At 51.3% G+C, this 18909-nt stretch overlaps 6 protein-coding genes across 6 annotated transcripts; 4 read left to right on the plus strand and 2 right to left on the minus strand.

Moving 5' to 3' along the window:
* Positions 1-1287: 1287 nt before the first annotated feature.
* Positions 1288-2193, plus strand: N7481_013048 (SRR1 family protein; the record flags this gene model as incomplete). Its single annotated transcript, XM_057272267.1, has 1 exon — positions 1288-2193. The coding sequence occupies one exon, from the start codon at positions 1288-1290 to the stop codon at positions 2191-2193; it is 906 nt and encodes a 301-aa protein (XP_057116455.1).
* A 547-nt stretch (positions 2194-2740) lies between these two features.
* Positions 2741-3833, minus strand: N7481_013049 (calcium-binding protein; the record flags this gene model as incomplete). The annotated part of the gene is made up of 2 exons (XM_057272268.1): positions 2741-3667; positions 3807-3833. 2 exons carry the CDS (start codon positions 3831-3833, stop codon positions 2741-2743), a joined length of 954 nt encoding a protein of 317 aa, XP_057116456.1.
* Positions 3834-6444: 2611 nt separating this feature from the next.
* Positions 6445-7339, plus strand: N7481_013050 (copper acquisition factor BIM1-like domain-containing protein; the record flags this gene model as incomplete). The annotated part of the gene is made up of 3 exons (XM_057272269.1): positions 6445-6670; positions 6745-7058; positions 7127-7339. 3 exons carry the CDS (start codon positions 6445-6447, stop codon positions 7337-7339), a joined length of 753 nt encoding a protein of 250 aa, XP_057116457.1.
* Positions 7340-8915: 1576 nt separating this feature from the next.
* N7481_013051 (alpha/beta fold hydrolase) lies at positions 8916-10124 on the minus strand (the record flags this gene model as incomplete). Its single annotated transcript, XM_057272270.1, has 1 exon — positions 8916-10124. The coding sequence occupies one exon, from the start codon at positions 10122-10124 to the stop codon at positions 8916-8918; it is 1209 nt and encodes a 402-aa protein (XP_057116458.1).
* A 686-nt stretch (positions 10125-10810) lies between these two features.
* N7481_013052 (uncharacterized protein) lies at positions 10811-15100 on the plus strand (the record flags this gene model as incomplete). The annotated part of the gene is made up of 2 exons (XM_057272271.1): positions 10811-10852; positions 10997-15100. 2 exons carry the CDS (start codon positions 10811-10813, stop codon positions 15098-15100), a joined length of 4146 nt encoding a protein of 1381 aa, XP_057116459.1.
* A 1029-nt stretch (positions 15101-16129) lies between these two features.
* On the plus strand, positions 16130-18738 carry hexA (putative Woronin body protein HexA; the record flags this gene model as incomplete). The annotated part of the gene is made up of 4 exons (XM_057272272.1): positions 16130-16168; positions 17142-17455; positions 17744-18320; positions 18394-18738. The coding sequence occupies 4 exons, from the start codon at positions 16130-16132 to the stop codon at positions 18736-18738; spliced, it is 1275 nt and encodes a 424-aa protein (XP_057116460.1).
* Between the last annotated feature and the right edge of the window lie 171 nt (positions 18739-18909).

The following is an 18909-nucleotide window of genomic DNA, read 5'->3' on the forward strand; positions in this document are numbered from 1 at the left end:
GCCTTCAAGTTAGAATATGTGGTAGTATATTTCCAAGGTCACCTACCTATCCAGTACTCGTACGAATCTATGGAAGTAACATTAGTACCTTGGAATGTTGAATTTTAAGCTTTGGCCCAAGTACCCAATTCAGAATAAGTTCTATAAAGATATCCAGAAACAAATAAAGAGCATCATTCCCGCGCACCTTCTTTGGATGTTTCCACAGCCGTGCCAGGCTACAACACAGGTGGGTCTGTGGTGAGAAGTAGGTTGTCTTGGCATTTTGGAGAAAGGGAACGAGTTGTCCCTTGGTCTTCGCAGTAGCAATGTGGACAGACTATATCTGAAGCCCATCCTCTCCTAACTGTGAGCTTGAAGAGGCAATGCATTACCGTACTCGCTGGATATTCTTCCAATGTATGCGTTGGTCTGTGGGCCATTTTGCGAATAGACGAATTACCGGGCAGGGAAGCTGTGTTACTTAGGAGACTTAGATACATGTTCAGGTTTCCTAGTAAGGTGGGAAAGACTGATGATTTGTAAGGTTGGTGGTGGTCGCCGTGGTATGAATTGAAAAAGTGCCCGGGGCGAAATATCGTTCAAAAAGGTTGGCTTCATGAGGGAGTCATGTCGTTTGAAGGACCTGGGCGATCTCTTGAATAATGGTTGCATGGATGAAAGACGTATAGCTCCACTCTTCATAGATATGACGTACCTATGGGCGTATAACTCAGTTGGTAGAGTGTTCGCTTTGCATGCGAAAAGTCTGGCGTTCGAATCGCCATTCGTCCACTTTTTTTGCTTTTCTCGGCTGTGTTGTGCGTACTTTCGGATATGAGGTTTGCTCTTTCAAAAAAAGATGTGCTTTAAGCCGATATTGATTGTTTCCATTCCCTAAGCTCAAACTATATATCTCCCCCTGCTGCACTACTAAACTAACACTTTCCTGTCGATGCTAAACACCTCATTTCTCCGGTTCACGATTTCGCTATATGCGCCAGATCCTTGTCAGTCTGTTACGACCTACATCTACTAGTATGGTAATAGTAATTCATCCTGGTTCCTTAACAGTTTTAGAGCTCATGACATAACTACTACCATGGTACCATGCCATGCCAAGCTATATAAATACAAAAATGGCAGCGGGCTTATCGAGCTGAGTAATCACTTATCGTCCGAAAAAAGTCCCCCGCTTGGGAGCCACGAACTTGAATTAAGAATTTCACCAATTACTATTGAACGATTTTTGAAATTGAAACGAAGCGCAGCTTAAAGTTTCCAAGCTGCGCGTACATAGAGAGCGCTATGCCACACAGTGGCCGCAAGAAGCGCAATCCTGTCTCTGCCCAAAAGCGCCTCGAGGTCACCGATGACGACGGCTGGACTCATGTCACTAGCGGGAGCAATGTGCGACGCGTAGTGCGCACCACCAAGGCACGGAGCGACCGCGATACCGACAAGGTTGATGAGACTGAGCCGGTTCTCAGTCCAGCCGAGGCACCGGCTCGTCTGACCTTTGAGGAATTAGAGGCGCAGTATAGAGGCTATAAGGAGCGATGGGTTCAGTCGGAGACATGGCAGAAACTGAGGGTGCAATTGGACCAAAGGATACACGATCAAGAGACGGAAACGTTGTCGCAGGATTTGAATGTTGACGGGATTGTTTGCATCGGGCTTGGCAGTCCGAGTGGATTCCTGCGAGATGGTTGGGTTGACCGCCGGGCTGTTTCTATGTATCAGCTTGCTGCGTTGGAAACTATCAAGGATGTATTTACTAGTTCGTTCCTCCCCCCTTTGAAAAATCACTCGGATATTCAACTTCGCCTGTCGCCTCCCAGCTTACGTCTTTTATGCAAAGGTGCCAACCGCTCTTCATCCTTTCCAATTTACGCCCAAGATCCCGTCTTCAACGATCTCGACCGTGCACTTCTTGAATCACTTGGTATGACCGTGGTTAATACCCCTGTTGCCTTTGAGCGTGTCACATCCAAAACATTACTTTTTTGCCCTGGTGCGGAGCGCAAACATTTGGATATGCTGCTTCCTTCAAACCCGAAACTCGTTCTTGGGGGTCCATTAGAGAACACCGAGTCGTCGATAATCCAAGCATATGCCGAGAAGACGGACTCTAGGATTCTGGTGCCTTTTTCGGCACAAGAACATGCATTTTGGAAGATGCGCCTCTACCATTTGGCGCAAGTGGAGGCATAGTATTACTATGTTGGATAGTACTATTTGGTGCAAATATTCTGGGGTTCAATCTGCTACTACTACTATATAATAATGATTCAAGTGGGTATCTCTTACAAGTTCTCTCGGATGAAAGAAAATATGTATACCTGAGTACCATCTGAAGTACTTTTTGGACAAATATACTAATATAGGATGTGTAAACGGGCCCCGTGTGGCGGACCTGTGAACTCTTACTGGATCCAACTTGAACCAGTGAGTTATTATCACTTTCGATTTAGAGCCTTAATAAGACACTATTATGATTTTGCTGTTGATTTTTTTCCCTCAAGCAGTGATAATAGTATATTATTGGTGTTCTTAATTGTCATCAAGCATGAAATATGGAGTTATAACTGAGAAGCATCAAGCCTCCAAAAGTACAACGTGTTAAGTATTCCAAGGTTGAAGTTATTGGAATGTATTGGAGTTCAACATTCATGTATTCTCATTCACATGTTCCAAAGAACGCAGACTTCCCAACTCCCTTGTGACCTAGATTGGCCTGAGAGGAAGTGAGTTGATGTTTTTAATCGCTCCTATCACGGCCACTCTGGCCGAAGTTGCTAAATCCCGCAATATCGCCGGCCTTCTCCACAAGCTTTTCAACAGTGCTTCCAGTGTTGGACGAGCCATAGGAGTTATCGCCGCTGGAGGAGCCGTAAGAGTTGTCACGATTGGACGAAGAGTTATCGCGGTCAGACGAGCCATAAGAGTTGTCACGATTGGACGAAGAGTTATCGCGGTCAGACGAGCCATAAGAGGTGTCACGATCGGACGAGAAGTTGTCGCGGCCGGATGAACCATAAGAGTTGTCACGGTTGTTGCCGCTAGACGAGGAATCATCGCGGCCGGACGAGCCATAGGAATTATCACCGCCAGACGAGCCATAAGAGTTGTCATTGCCGGACGAGCCATAGGATTTGTTGCCGCTGGATGAGGAATTATCGCGGCCAGACGAGCCATAAGAGTCGTCTCGGTCAGACGAGCCATAGGAGTTGTCATTGCCGGACGAACCATAAGAGTTGTCATTACCGGACGAGCCATAGGATTTGTTGCCGCCGCCGGAGGAATTATCGCGGCCAGACGAACCATAGGAGTTGTCATTGCCGGACGAACCATAAGAGTTGTCATTGCCGGACGAGCCATAGGAGTTGTTGCCGCCGGATGAGGAATTGTCGCGGCCAGACGAGCCATAAGAGTCGTCTCGGTCAGACGAGCCATAGGAGTTGCTATTGCCGGACGAGCCATAGGAATTATCACCGCCAGACGAGCCATAAGAGTTGTCATTGCCGGACGAGCCATAGGAGTTGTTGCCGCCGGATGAGGAATTGTCGCGGCCAGACGAGCCATAAGAGTTGTCCCGGTCAGACGATCCATAGGAATTGTCATTGCCGGACGAGCCATAGGAGTTGTCACGGCCAGAAGAGCCATCGCCCTGGTAGCCGTCAAGGCGCTAAAATTTTCTATTAGTGATGGCCTGGTCAGAGAATGGCAACAGGACGATGATAGATCATCCAATCGCCCATGCTGCTGTTTTGCAAAAAAAAAAAAAAAAAAAAAAAAACACGGGCGAAATCTGGATCTCAACTTACGTCGCTCCCATAGTTTGAAGATGACATGTTGCTAATCACTGAATTTCAGTCCGATAAAAAATCTCAAAAAAGTGAATTTCTTGTCCAGTTCTAATTCTTTTCAGTGTCCACGTCTGGGGGCTTTATAGGAGAAGATTGAGTAAACCTCGGAAGATGGTGTCATTTTAGCCGATGGTGTGGGGTGTTCGAATCTGATCTCGATTCGATATATCCTAGTGAAAAGAGGGGTATGGGAAGTTAAAGTTGTGATTAGCGATCATCCGTGCTCATCGTGAATTATTGCGAAGCTTTTTTGTTGGGGCTTGGTAGACTACAGGTTAGCGAACACCCAATTAAATTTGCCCAGATCCGAAAAAACTGGGACATGCTCCAGTCAGTCAATTCCCAACAGGAGATTAGGCTTCCATTTGGAAAGCGAAAAGCGAAAGCCTCGGCTGTTTTCAGCTGACCACTTCTTTGAAGCCAATCAGTGACCTATTTCTTCCTTTTTCCTTTGTACAGCCACAATATTACGCCACTATGCGGAGTACGGAGTACATACGGAGTACATAACTACGGAGTAGAGGTATAGACCCAATATTTGGGAAGCCACGTGGGTCTTTTGAGTCGACTTCAATGAACCCCTCTTTGCTTGGACCATAGCCACAATGAAGTACCAGAAGATCCTGGATTTCTCCACTTCAAGTCAGCTCGGATTCCAAAGGAATCGCACTATTCGCAAATCACCCTGAACATATTTCCTCCGACCAAAGTTCATGGGTCTGAAAAGAGTGCGGGAAGCGTGGCTGACTTTTGCTACCGTATCGCTCGCAACAAGTCGGGAACAACCAGGCCATCATTTGAAGAACGCAGATTTGAGTCCAAGACCACTTCCTCAATTCCGTCCTTTCCAGAAAAGTTTCAGCGAAGAGCCTGTAACCTCTGGGATCGGCAAGTGATTGTTGTCTAAATTCTATATTCTCGATATAGTAAAGTGCAGTTTCTATGAGTGTTGGCTCTGGAGGCGGCGATGGAGCGAAATGCAATGTCATGAAGGGCAACACTGGCCAGGCTACTGCTCTGTGAATTGCGACAGGTACTACTTCCCTTGAACAATTACAGGGAAGGAATATTCCTTTTGGTCTAGCTATAGATTGGAATAGTCGGGAAGAGACGAAGTGCCAACGAAGTATATGCCTAGGTGCATTGCATATTGGAATATCTCGACTTGAAAGCTTTTCAATTTTCAAATTGTCTATAATCGCCAGTCCCAAATTTCATACTAACCCAGTAGAATAGAAACCATCAAACCGGGGACTATAGAGCCCCGGATCGAAAATCTTGAATCAGACCCGCTGCTACATTGCAAGAGGACGAAGGTGGGCACTGGTCGGTCTCGGCAGGAAGAGGCTTTGGATCTGTTTTCCGACGCAATCCGTCGCGCCTTACGACTAACGCTGCACACCGGGGATGCTGTGTTGGGTATTTTATTGGTGCCTGTGGGGTGCCAAATGCGTTTGCTTTGTGAGAAAGAATGGCTGGTCCCCTATATCGATAAGTCTGGCAATCTTCGCTTGGTCGATGTCGGGTGGCCGGTTTTTCTGGCGTGCATCAGTTATGGTAATGCTGCTGCTAATACTTTTGACGCTACCGATTTTCTTAAAGAAATATTACAGTCACATCATTCCCAGGTTCAAAATAAAATTTACCTCTGCTGGAGGGAATATGAGTTGAGATGCTAGTATGTACTTGTAGAATCTATGTGAGTTCTGCGGGGGAATGAATGCTAGGCCCAGGAACACCTCCAAGAACACCGATGGTGAACACGCCCAACTAAGGCCAGCTACTAAAAGCTCAAACATGAACAGAGCTAGTCCCAGGGCAACCAAGCATCTGATTTGCAAATTGGTCCAGGAAGACTTCCCGTTCCCCGCTTAAGTTCGCTTCCTCGGGAGATCCCACGGAGAACCGACGATCGGTGGCCAGTCCAAGTTCATCACCATTCAACGACTCTATCACCTTCACCTTCACCTTCACCACCGCCATCACCATGCTTAAGACCCGCACTAGCGGTTTCTGTCGGGCAATCACCATCACACCGCACCACTGGCACTAAGCGCCCACGCCCGCCCACCTCCGCCTCTCCTCACTCACTGTCACCATCCTCAGTATAGTTTAGCGTCCCCCTCGGCGCTTCGAGCTGCTGGCGCCCCACCAATCACCGCGCTCATCAGGACTGAGGAGTGATGGCACTTGCAGCAGGGCCGTGATGATCCCACTCCACCCAACAAGGTCTGGGCCATTCACACACCATCACCTCCTGCAGCGTCAGTCACATCCAAGTCCTGCATCCTGACTCGTCCGCCTTGAACATGCCTGCACCCAACGAGAGGTACCCCTCAAAAAGAGGAATGGTCCTCCAAATTCCTCCAGTGGCTTGATTCTCTTTCTTAAATGATTTGATGCTTATCCTTTCTCTCCTCCCTCCTACCACCAGCAATCGAATGCGAGATCGACGTTGACCGTCGTCCCGTTCACAGAGGGAGCTTGACTTTCGAATAAAAAGGCCCGACAAGCAGTTCTTCGCCTGCTTTTCGGTGTGTAACCTGTCGTCCTTTCGCGCCTGTCGCCCAGACACACCTTTCCCGCACATTTCGCCATGGCTGTGCACTCCATATCACGATGGACCTCCATCTTCCTCCTGCTATGCATCGGCATCGCCCACGCCCATACCGTCATCACATACCCCGGCTACCGAGGCAACAACCTCCACACAAATGGCACCGTCGCCGAGGCGAACGGCCTAGGCGTTGCATGGGATGAGAAGAACGGCTCATACATCTACCCATATGGCATGATGTGGATGTATCCTTGTAAGGCGCACCGTCAACAATTGCCGGCGACTCAAATCGCTCGCAAGACTTTTGATCGGGATCCTAACCACAATTCATCCATCCAGGTGGCGGCATGCCTACATCGCAGAACCGAACGAAATGGCCCGTTAACGGCGGCGCCCTCGCGATGCAGCCGGGTTGGTTCCCCGGCCACCAGACTGCCCTGATCTACGTCAACTTTGGCTTGGGCGAGGTGCCTGAGAACATGAGCCACCCCGTCGTCCCACCTTTCCAGATCACCGGTCCAACAAATGACCCCTACCCTGGCACGATCTGCCTGCCACAAGTCCCACTGCCGGCCAATATCAGTGCACAAATCGGTGACAAGGCTACTATCCAAGTGGTGGAGATCGCAAAGCATGGTGCCGCACTGTATAATGTATGTTTTTGCTCTATTCCCCCCCGTAACCGGGATTTTATCCTGATCTAACGTGACTCCTTTCCTAGTGCGTCGATATCGAATTTGCCGACCCGCAAGACCCGGATATCAAGGATTCCGTGACTCGCGACAATTGTTTCAACTCTAGCGATATCAGCTTCCAATATATGTACACGACAAGTGGTACCGGGTCCGGGGCGGCTATAATTACGCCTCCGCAGCAGACCTTGCTTGCATTGGTACCACTGTTACTAGCGACGCTTTTGGGCTGCCTTGTGTAAATACGTTTTATATCACTTTTTCTTTTCTCATTTGCATCTTGCGTGCGTTGAAAATGCTTTTTTGTGCACCATACCCATTCTATTTGATTAATATGTCACCAAAATTATTGAATTGGATGAGCTCAGATCTCTTATACAATGCTGGATAGTAGATAGCCTCCAATCTTACACTTTGAGTCTACCCTAGGGTACCACTGTACATCACTTCCCGTTGACCTGCCACCTACGGCACCGCTCCTTCTCCTTCTTCATCTTCCTCTTCTCATCTCCAACCCTCACTCTTCATCCCCTTCCGAAGTATCCTGACATCTTTCTGATATCGTGAGCCTTCTTTACCCCATCTCTTAGCCCTCACAAATCACCTCCATTTCTCATTTCCGGCGCCATGAAGAAGGTTTGCTCCTCACTTGAACCTCCGTCTTTGCGACAAAAACTGCCCAATATTGCTATTTAGGTCCTCTCCAAGTCTCCAACTGAGAAAAATCCCCAGTCTTCCTCAAATATCACTGATTTGACGCCTCTTGTCTCATCGAAATCGACTCAGGACCGCCCCTCGACACCAGCACAGACTCAGGAACCCTCACAACAGCTTCCAGCTGAGGCAACAAAGATCCACAGCCAAGGCCCTAGTAATCAGCGTTGAAAGACTCGGTCGTGGGAAAGAAAGCAAATGAATGGTCTCGTTGCAGGAGTAAGTCCGACACTAAAAAAGACTACCGGTTCATCGCGAAATCCTACAGCCGATTCAACAAAGGACCATCACCAAGGCCTTAGCCATCCATCTCCAAATCCTCCTTTGGAAAAAGAAGGGCAACAGAAGAAACACTCTCCAGAAATGATTGAGGAAGATCGCTTGGCTTACCTCGAGGGATTGGAGATGCGAAAAAAGGACTGGTACCCAGACACTACAGTAAGAAAGGGCTCGGGGGCACGTATGTGGTATTATTCTTCTTAGATGGGATAGGGCGCAAGTAAGTAGGATTCCTTTCACTACTACTCTGAATTCACATACTAACGTTTCACAGCCCAGATCAATCATCGACTAGAGATCTAATTTATCGCTTTAGTTCAGCGGTTCCACTGAGCAAGCGACTCCAGCCTAGTGGTGCGGTATTACGCAGACTTTGTTGTCTGTGTGGGTTTTTGCGGGAAAGGGCCACAAGGAGTATGATAGATACTACTATTTTGCAAGAACATTAGTAGCAATTCAGCTACTTGATCAACAAAGCCATGAATAATAGAGAGCTAAGTCCTGCTGGGCGGTTTAAGTTGGACAAGAACAACGCTGTGTCCTTTCTTCTTCACCGTATACTGGAGCGAGACATACTAACTCTGCAGCTCGGACGACCCAGGGTTAATTGAGAGTCGTATCTCTAGTTTGGTGTTCTTCCCCGCCACCAAATTCCAAATAGATATGACGAACTGCAGACTCGTGCCGCTGCTGCGTATTCAAGCTTGCTTATATACTGGCCAGAACTGGTAAATTATCGTTGCGGGCATTGTCTCTGTGAATATCCACGAATGGTGCTGCTTCTGCCAGTGTCTTGGGGTATTTATGTATACTAGGGTAGTATTCCTAATTTAATCCTCGCACTAGATCAATGATAGCTCGCGCCACCTCAAGCGGACTTTCCTGGGGTATCCAATGGCCAACACCATCCAACAGTCGACACAGCCGGAAGTCCGAACACACCGCACCGCTAGTCATCTTATCCAACGCCCCGGGTTCTTGATAAATCCCCCAGTCCTGTTTTCCAGAGACAAAGGCACACGGTATCTCAATCTTCTTCCCCGCAAAAAGATCATAATCTCGCGTGTAGCGGCCGCCGGCAGCAGTGCGCACGCGGTACCAATTCAGTCCTCCCTGGAAACCGGTGCGAGCGTACTCGCCCACATAGACCGCTAGCTCATCATCCGGCAGCCAGGAGTGCGAGGATAGGCCCTTGGTGGGTTCGTCTGCCATGTCTCGCTCAATAGCCTCGGGCATCGTGGCATCTGCTGGCATGATGTAATACCCGGGCATTTGGACGACTTGATCGGCAGACCAACCGCTCAGTGGGTGGGGATTGTTGCCAGGCCAGGAGCCGCTTTTGAGATGAAAATAGCCTCGTAGGAAGCGATGGAGATCTTCTGGGGCGAGATCGGACATATCTGGGCTTGCTTGTGGTGTGGAGTAGTACCATTTATAATGCTTGCGTCCTTGCTGAGCGAGCGCTTCATGAATACCTGATGCCGCCGCCGAACCCTCAGCACCAGCACCAGCAGCCTGTCCAGCCATTTGACCATCGCTGCTAGAACTGTTAGCAGTATTAAAGGGTAGTTCAGGAGTTCCATTGAAAGGATGGCTCATGAGCACGACGCTTCGAAAGAAATCCGGCCTGACCACGGCGCATGTTGAGGCGGTGACAGCGCCGCAGTCGTGGCCCGCGACACAATGAACGGATCGATAACCCAAAGCATTGACCAACAGGACGATATCGCGCACGAGGGTGGTCAGTGAGAAGGTGGACAGATCGACATCCTCATACTGGCGGGTATCCCAACCTGTGGTCCGACCGAAGCCGCGCTGGTCGGGGGCGACGGCGTAGAAACCGGCAGCGGCCAATTTGGGCAGAACTCGGCGCCAGGAGTAGGCGATCTCTGGGAAGCCATGTAGGAGGATCACCAAGGGACGATCGCGATCGGGAGTGGCGCCGGCTTCGAGAATGTGAAAGGTCAGATCGGTGGTCGCGACTAGACGACTGGAGACACCCTGGGAGAGGGGCAGTGAGGAGGGATCAGACATTCTAGGGGGTGATCTGCGATTATTGCATGGGAATCATTTGAATTATAGGGAGGAGGGAGTAGGTCAGCTTGTGGTGGGAGAGGAGGAGTTTATAAAATAGTGAACGGGGAGGATCAGGCTGATGGTTGAGCCAGGAGTAGCTATGGAGGTTAGTAATTACAGATGGTAGCTAACTACTGAACTAGATAGTATGTACTTACTAGAAATAGTTAACTAGTGAACTAGTTAAGTATGTAACTACAAGAAAGAGAAAAGTTGGATAGACTTTCCTCGTGCCTGAGTAGTACCACTGCTAGTCCCACAAGTGCAGCCGTCCCCGTTTTGTTCAAGTCATGACGCAAGTTCCCTTCTTCCTTTTCCCTTCAACCTCCAAACCTTCTCGCGGCCTTCCACCACCAACCCTTCCTTCGCTAGTCTTGCTGGCTTATCTGCATTCGCTTTTCTTCTTCTTTGCTCGTCTTGCTCGCCCCTCCTCTCGTTCATTCGTCGCCCACGCGCTCTTTGGCCCCCTCCCCCCGAAGCTACATCACGCATATCTCCGAGCAACTTTTTCTGCACGTCTCGACCATCCTCACTTCCGAGTCTTCCGTCCCAATCTTCGGATCCTCCCCGGCGCTGCTTTGTGCAGTGTCCGGTTGGTTGTTTGATCCCCTAGTCGTCGCGAACCTCGCAGACCTATAGCGATCATGTTCAGCCGTCGCAAAAGGAGCTCCTCCCATCATCATCAGGTATGTCGTCAGAACTGAGAGAGAAAGAGAGAGAGGTCCGCTCAATCGAGGACTCCTTACGTTACTCAATGCCCACTTGCACGGTCGGTAATGAGTTAATTTATCGCAACCAATGCGCTAACCTACTATACGTGCCTACTATAGACACTCTCCACACCCGCAGCACATTCAGCGCAGTCTGCAGCGAGCCATGCCTTCCTGAAGTCACAACCGTCATCTAACAGCCTCTCCTCTGCGGCTGCTGCGGCCGCGCTACGGAATCTCACACCAACCCCGACGAATGTCGAAAATGTGCAGACCAAGCGCATGGTCCAGCGACGGGCTTCGACACAATCGCCGGCCAGCCCGATACATGGCCGTCGCTCGGCGAGTGTTGGTGGTGGAACCCTCCGCAGGTCTAATAGTTCCAGCTCGATGACCGCCAGAACATTTCGAGATTCATCGCCGAGTCGCCCCTCCACAAGCTCCGGCGCCTCTGTACCTCAGGCTCTGCCCGTCGATGTCCCTCCGTTGCCGTCGCTGCCTAGCCAGTATGCTCCGAGAAAGCTTCCTCCGCGCCGTGCCGCTAGCCTCGACCCATCCTTGCGGTCTCCACCAGCATCTCCACCACGAACAAACGCGAGAGTCTCGAGTGTAGATCGAGAGAGCGCGTCGGGGTCGCCCTCACATACCCGCCTTCATAGCTTGACAACGGTGCCTGAGCTGGATCGTCCGAGTAGCCGAAACTCGGTCAATTTCTCTTATCCAAGGGGCTCGCGACCGAATTCGCCCACTTTGCCGGAGAATCAACCTATAAGTCTTGGAGGGACTGCTGTCCGCGATGTCTCATCGGTGGAGGTGGCCAGCGCTCAGCAGGCCATTTCTAAGATGTCGGAGAAATCGATTAACACGAGGTCAAAGACACCGGCAGTGGGACGTGCCGAGGCAAGCCCTGCAAACAAGTCAGCTGGACTTGCAGCTGGTACTGCTATCGCTGCCGCTCAAGCAGTTAGCGCGCAGAAGAGCAGCCCTCAGCCAGAGCCGGATCATGCAAGGGCTACGCGGACAGACCCTGGACCTTCGGCAACTAGCCCGCAGAGGCCGAAGGTCGAGCATTCGCGACCAAAAGCGACACATAGCTCTGAAATCGAGCATTCTTCCTCCCGAACAATACCGAATCAATGGTCCTCCGTTGTGCCCGGGCACGAGTCCCAAATCCAGGATGGTATTGACATCTCCCGCACTCGGGACGCCAGCAATCAAATGGCTAGTGCCTCTGTACCAATTGATCATCATGAACCCATTACCACCCCACAGAGGACACCTCAAGTAACACCACATGCATCGCCGAAAGCAGAAAAGCAAGCAACACCTCAGCAAGAGGCCCACCTCGAACAATCCAGCAGTCCTGGCCGATCGGCGCGATTCGCTAAGTGGCTCTCTGTGACGGCAACCGGCGAACAAGTTCACGAGCCTCCATCAAGGTCGCTTTCTCCCGGCAAATCGGCACTCAAGACCACACGTGGGAATTCTTTGTCTCCAGAGAGGGCCGCCGCTGGCCGAGTTGGCTTGGCCAACAGTGAACTGTCCGATGGTGGCACCTCGATTGCATCTGATGACGGACACCGGGTCGGTGTCAAGAAGCGAGCCATCAAGGTGAGCTTCGATGATGAAGCTGAAGTTGTTGGCGTAGCAGCCAGTCCCCCAACATCACCAGAGGAGTATGTTCCCGACTCTCCGCCGTCCAAATCCAAGACTCGCAAGAATTGGTTCAACGTGGTGAAGAAGAAGTCCCCGGCAGCCGAATTCATCACCAACGACGATGACTTTGACGAGGTCATGAAACCTCGAGCCGCCCTTCCGTCATTTGGCAGTGTTCGCGGAAATCGAAATGGAGGCCCTGCCCGACCACCGATCCCAAATTTCAGTGACAATGAATCCACTAGTTCATCTGAGGATGAAGCCACCGCCCCCTGCAACTCCTTCTCAAATGACCATGCCCTTGCAGGGATCCTTCGCCATGAACAGCAAGAGCCCTCGCAACCTCACGATATCAAATCTGTCGAACAATTGTCCATTATTGGATCCGCCCCATCTCAACAAGATGCAGCTCCAGCCGATAGGTTAGATGGTGTGGCGATTGGTGGTCTTACCGAACAGCAACCACACCCCAGTACTGATTCCCAGCTACCACTGCCTTCGATCGCCGTAGAGCCTGCAACGCCTCCTGTTGACGAGCGCAAGAGTTTCGATGTCCAGCGATCATCTCGATCATCCCTTGAACAGTATCAAATCCCTGGTGGCTTCCCGCCATCCAACTCGGATCGGAGCCTTAAATCTGCGGCCGAAACCCAGACTACCAAAAACCAGCCCGTGGCAAGCGCAGTTCCGATTCTGGATGAAGCAAATAAAGACTATAGCGACAGCATCTATACTGAGAGTGACCATGACAGTATCTATAGTGATGCCCCCGAGGACCCTGAGGACGGTGATGGGTTTGGCTCAATCAATGCTATTGTCGACAGCCGATCAATTCCCAGATCAGCACCGTTGGAGCCGATCGCTGAGAGTCGTGATACTACACCAAGGCCTACGGAACGGACTGCAGTCGTCGAAAACGAGCCCCAAAATGCAATCGATCCATCCGAAATCGACCGCTTCGCAACCCCGTTAGAAGAGCTGGTCAGCCGCCAGTCAGATGAAGCATCCCCGCCTGAATCTCCAATGAATCTGCAAACACCTTACCCTCCTTTGTCGATCAACACCCAGGCCCGGCCATCAAATGGTTCCGTTCAGATGGAGAACAAGCAAAGAAGGCCTGTGTCGGTAGACGCCTATGGTGGTAGTCTGAACTCGCAAGGTCCTCGCTATTCTGGCCATACAAACGGTGCCGGAAATGGCAAACCTCGCCCGCTTTCTCTGGGCCCAGCTTTCCAGGTGCGAGGCCCAGGCCTTCGGCGTACAATGTCGAGTGGCAGTGATTCCTCTAGTAGCTTCAAGCGTGCCAACTCCTCTTCTCGAAGTGACGGCTCGCATGCGATGCGGCGGACTATGAGAGGCAGTGCTGCAAATGGTCAGCCGTCATCTCCCTCGGCCAGGACGGAGTCCCCAATTGATCACCGGCCGCTTTCATCTGGGTCCACCTCCGCGACTACTATGAAGAAGACGCTCCGCGGCCCAGGTGCTGGTGGTGAGAAGTATTCATTCTTCTCGACAAACAAAAAGGCACCACGAGCGCGATTTACTAAGCCAATTCCCAAAGGGATGCAAGGAACCCGATTCGCAGATTCGGACGATGAGCGTGGTCAAGATGAGCCTCAAGTCTTCCGCAGTCGTTTTGCAGATTCCAGCGATGAAGGAGAAGAACCCAACAATGCCATGCGACCCGTCCGTGGGATCCCACGCCGCAGAGGTACAAATGATGGCGATTCAACCGAGTTGGAGGACAGTTCGGAAGGAGAGCGTCACCAACACGCTCCTCAAGCGGGCACATCTCTACTCAGGCCCATCCCACCACGGTCTCGTGATCAAAATGTTGCTTCTCCGAACATGTCTGGTATGGCTGCCGTGGCGCGCCAGCGCGGCATGACGCAACGAGAACTAGAGGAATTCATCATGCAGCCCCCGCAGAGTCGCAAATCATCCATCCTCGCCCGACTCGGCCTGAAAAAGGGCAAGAACACAAACAACCGCATTAGCAAGGTGGATGCCGAAAGCCCGTCCCGAAGAGATACGCCCCTCGAGCGGTCGCGGCTGGAACGCGACCAGCTGCGAGAAGAGCCTTATACCAATGGAGTTCAGACGGGTAACCAGACAACCGTGACTGCAACGCACTCGGAGCCCCCGTCTTCGCCTAAGTTGATGAAGAGGCTCACTAAACGGAACACCATTGGAGGTGGTCAGCAATGGCCACTTCGTCCCGAAGCCCAGCCACAAACGTATACCCCCGAGCCGGTGGTCGAGCCAAGTCACAGTCTCCCATCATCGCCTTTGCGAACGCAAAAAACAGAGCCGGTGGTCGAACCAGCAGGACGCAACGGAAGCATTACTGTCAATGGCAGCAATGCGCCGGGGACAACCTCCATTCTTAAAGAGCCCGAAGCACCCGCAGTCACAGCTGGTCCAGATATGAACGACACTGCCTCCGATATCACGAGCACGACGAATCCCGAGGACCAGGGTGCTACAGTCCGGGACGTAGTGATTGCCGGGCCGGGACGAAAGAAGCGATTCCCGATGCTTCGCAAGGCGTTTGGGCTACGAAAGTGATGCCTCTGAGAGATTTGGTGCTACAGAGTTCCTACTCTTCTCTCTTTTCTCTTTTCACATCACGATGGACAGAAATCGGATTTGTTTCCTCTTTCCTCATTACAATGTTTAATGTCTTTCTTTCTCTTTTTCCATTATTTCCTCTTCACTGTCGATTTTTTTTGTTACTGGGGGAAGTAAAGATACCCGGCGTCGTGTCTTGAAGAGACAGACGTGGATTCCATTTCCAAGTGGATCTAATCTTAATGACTGATATACGCGGCCCCGATCGTGGGTTTGTCTCCCCGCCTGTTTCCACTTTCACTTTATCTTTTTTTTTCTTTTCTTTTTCTTTTCTCGTCCGGGGCAGAACCAATGGTTGTCCCCATTTTTGCCTTGATACTCTTTACCTGCCCCCTGGTTTTGGGGGGGAGGGGGGAGATCCAGGACTCTTTCTTTTTATGGTGATTGCGTGCGATATACACTTTGATACCCTCGTTTCTTTCTCACCGTGTATAATGATGTCTCTCGTTGGGTTGGGTTGGGTCGGATGGGGAAAGGTGGCGTGGGTTCGCCAGCCTCCCCTGCCCCCTCTCCCAGCCTTTTTTTTAGACGCTGTTTCATAGATGTACTTTTTTGCAGGCTGGGAAAAACAAATCGAATCAATTGGATGGGATGAATCCGAGCATGGTAAATTATTCAAGTTTTGCCACTGATAAAGTACGGAGTAATAGTGTAATTGTAATTGTATGTACATTGTACATTTATCTGTACACATTGCGATTCAACATTAGTGTGTATTCTGTATGTATTTACCTAGGCACCGCCATTGATCGACAGTGATGAAATGGATAGGACACAGAGCGACCAGCTCCACTTGTCCACAATCACAGTCACCGCACCCACCACCGGATTGCTCGGGTGGAGCACCCCCCCCCCAGCTCAGCTCAGCTCAGCTCAGCTCAGCTCCGTTGCCCAGCCCTCGGGATAAAAGTCTGGCGGGTCTAGACACCTGCAGGATGCCCGATTCACCGGGGGAGGTTGGGCGTGATGCATCCATTACCGCGCGATACGGGTGGAGATGAGACAGTGCGTTGTCGGGTCCACAGGCGGTTTGATGCAGGAGATGGAAGAGGGAAGAAGACTGAAGTGTGAATTGCGTCAATTGGGTGAGACGCGAACCAGAGAGAGGGTGTCCTAGTTGAGTTAGTACTTCGGTACTCCGTAAACAACTGAAAGCACAAGCTGTGCAAGCAAGTGTAAGTAGAAAAGCAAAGCCACGGGGAAACCAGGGAAATCGGCCGATCGGCGGGACCCGGCTATTTTAGGGGCTGCCCACAGGTGGTTGCCATGGCAGCCACCGCCCACATGTGACGGTGTGTACGGTAATGTATAGTGTATACCGTGTACCTGTATTTGGGTACTCTGTACGGGAGTAATTGTACATACAGTACTCCATACTGAAGAGAGAAGAGGAATCAGTGATGTTCCGGAGAAAAAGAATGAAGTCCAAATAGACTACATTCCAGAGGGCGACATGACACATTCCAGAGAGTATAACTCCATCTATATAGATACTCAAAGTGATTACGGAGTGAAGTAGGAACCTCGGAAGCCGATCCCACCGATCGGGCCAAGGGGGTAAACAAACCAAACCCGCGCAACCGCAACCGCAACCGCGAAACAATAAATAACCTTCTCTCGCACCTCCCCCTCCTGCTTCCTCCATCCTCCTCCACTACTCTACTCTTACCCTCTTCATCAACTCAATTCGTTTGTACTTTGTACTTCCCCCCCCCTTCATCCTTATCTTGAAAGATCTGATCTCCCCGATCACCTCCTTTCTCCCCACTTCTTTCCCCTCCGAGAAAGACTTCTCCCCGTCAAGTCTTTTCTTGTTTACCCTTTCGAGTTGTTTCACGACAGTTCGAGAGGAATTCAAGAAAAGACGATCCAAAGTCAGGCAATCTGGACTTTGACGCCCGCGTCCCCATCCCCTTCAGTGTCTTCCCGTCGTCGTACCGGAGTGACGCTGTCTCTGAAACTACTCAGACGAGAGTAGAGGGAGAAGTTCAACTTGATCGCACTTCAGGCGTCGAACGGGAAGATACTCGAATCTCCGCCACTCTCCAAGACCCCCCGTGTCAAAGGAAGAGAAGAAGTCGAGTTTCGTGTGAAGGAAGAAGCTCCCCGCAACCAATTCCCGCCTCAGTTCCAGCAGCAGAGCCAGCAGTTCTCGCAACAGCAGTTCCAGCCGCAGCAGAGCCAGCAGGACTTTCAGTACACTCAGGATTACTCCCAGTCTCAGGACATCCAGCACTCCCAGCAGCAGCTTGATCAGCGCTACACAGCCGAGGTTGATCTGACCCGTGAACGGTATGTTCTGCGCCGAGCCCATCTTTTGTTTACCCAGCCTTCCCGATTCAACCAGCTGTCGCTCTGTTTGTGCCCAAACACGAGCCACCGCTGGGAAGAAGTGGAGCCACTATCGTCTAGAGGCGCCGATTTTAGCCCCAGACTAAATTACGTGTCACGAAACGGGCTCCACTCCCCCCAATGAGCGGTGTCCCCCCGTTCTTGTTTTGTTTATATGTTTACACCAATCCACTCAACCCCCTCCCCGGACATCTTCGGCTAACTTTTTACTTCTTTTCCCCCTTATAGCTACCCCGACCACCGTCAGTCTTCTGTTCGTTTCGAGGAACGTCCCCAAGTCTACGATCAAGTCGTTGAGGATCAACTCGACGTTACTGAAAGAGAGTATCGCCGCCGTACCTCTCCCGCCTACGAAGCCGACGTCTCTTTCGACCGTCGCTACCAGCCCGTAGACTCTAAAGACTACGCGCCGACTTACCCCGTCGACGTCTCTTACGACCGAGGCTACCAGCCCCAGCCCGCTTCCGCTTACCCCAGCGAAACCATCGCCCGTCGCGAAGTCTTCGCTCCGGCTTCTTCTGTCCGTGTTTCTCAGACTTCTGTCCGTGACACCGCACCCGCATCTCGCAAGATGGGTTACTACGACGACGAGGGTCAGTACCACTCCTTCCGCCGTGGCGTGGAGCGTGCTGCCGACCGCGTTCTGCACCCCTTCCACCACCATGACCACCATCACCGTGAGGAAATCGTCGCTGACGAGCGTGGCCCAGCCCGCTTCTCCGAAGGTGTTCGCGAGGAGGTCCGCATTGTGGAGCCCCGTAACAAGGGCATCGCTGGCGAGACCGTCCCCATCCCCGTCCACTTCGTCCGCATTGGCGACATCCTGATCCTTCAGGGCCGCCCTTGCCAGGTCATCCGCATCTCCGTCTCCCCCCCAGACCGGCCAGCACCGTTACCTCGGTGTCGACCTGTTCACCCGCCAACTGCAGGAGGAGTCCAGCTTCGTCTCCAACCCCTCCCCCTCCGTTGTCGTCCAGACCATGCTCGGCCCTGTCTACAAGACCTACCGCATCCTGGACCTCCGTGACGACAACCGCCTCGTCGCCATGACCGAGACCGGTGACGTCAAGCAGGGTCTCCCCGTCATCACCCAGGGTGGTCTGTTCAAGCGTATCCGCGATGCCTTTGCTGACGGCCGTGGCTCCGTCCGTGCCCTCGTCATCAACGACGGTGGCCGTGAGCTCGTCGTCGACTTCAAGGTCATCCACGGCTCCCGTCTGTAAATGTATTTCCCCGGGTTATTTCCTCAGTCTAACCATATGATATATGTGATGTGATGTTGTCATGACTTCGCTCTGCTCTGCTCTGGCTAGACTGCGGTTTGTCGTGAATACGTGATGATAAACTTATTATTTCTTTTTGTGATTATTATTTTCCTTTGTCTGACGATTTCC

Source organism: Penicillium waksmanii, assembly GCF_028829765.1.
Source record: "Penicillium waksmanii strain IBT 27052 chromosome Unknown utg000010l:1.0-3698451.0:1.0-3701458.0, whole genome shotgun sequence".
In the NCBI taxonomy this organism is placed as follows: Eukaryota; Fungi; Ascomycota; class Eurotiomycetes; order Eurotiales; family Aspergillaceae; genus Penicillium; species Penicillium waksmanii.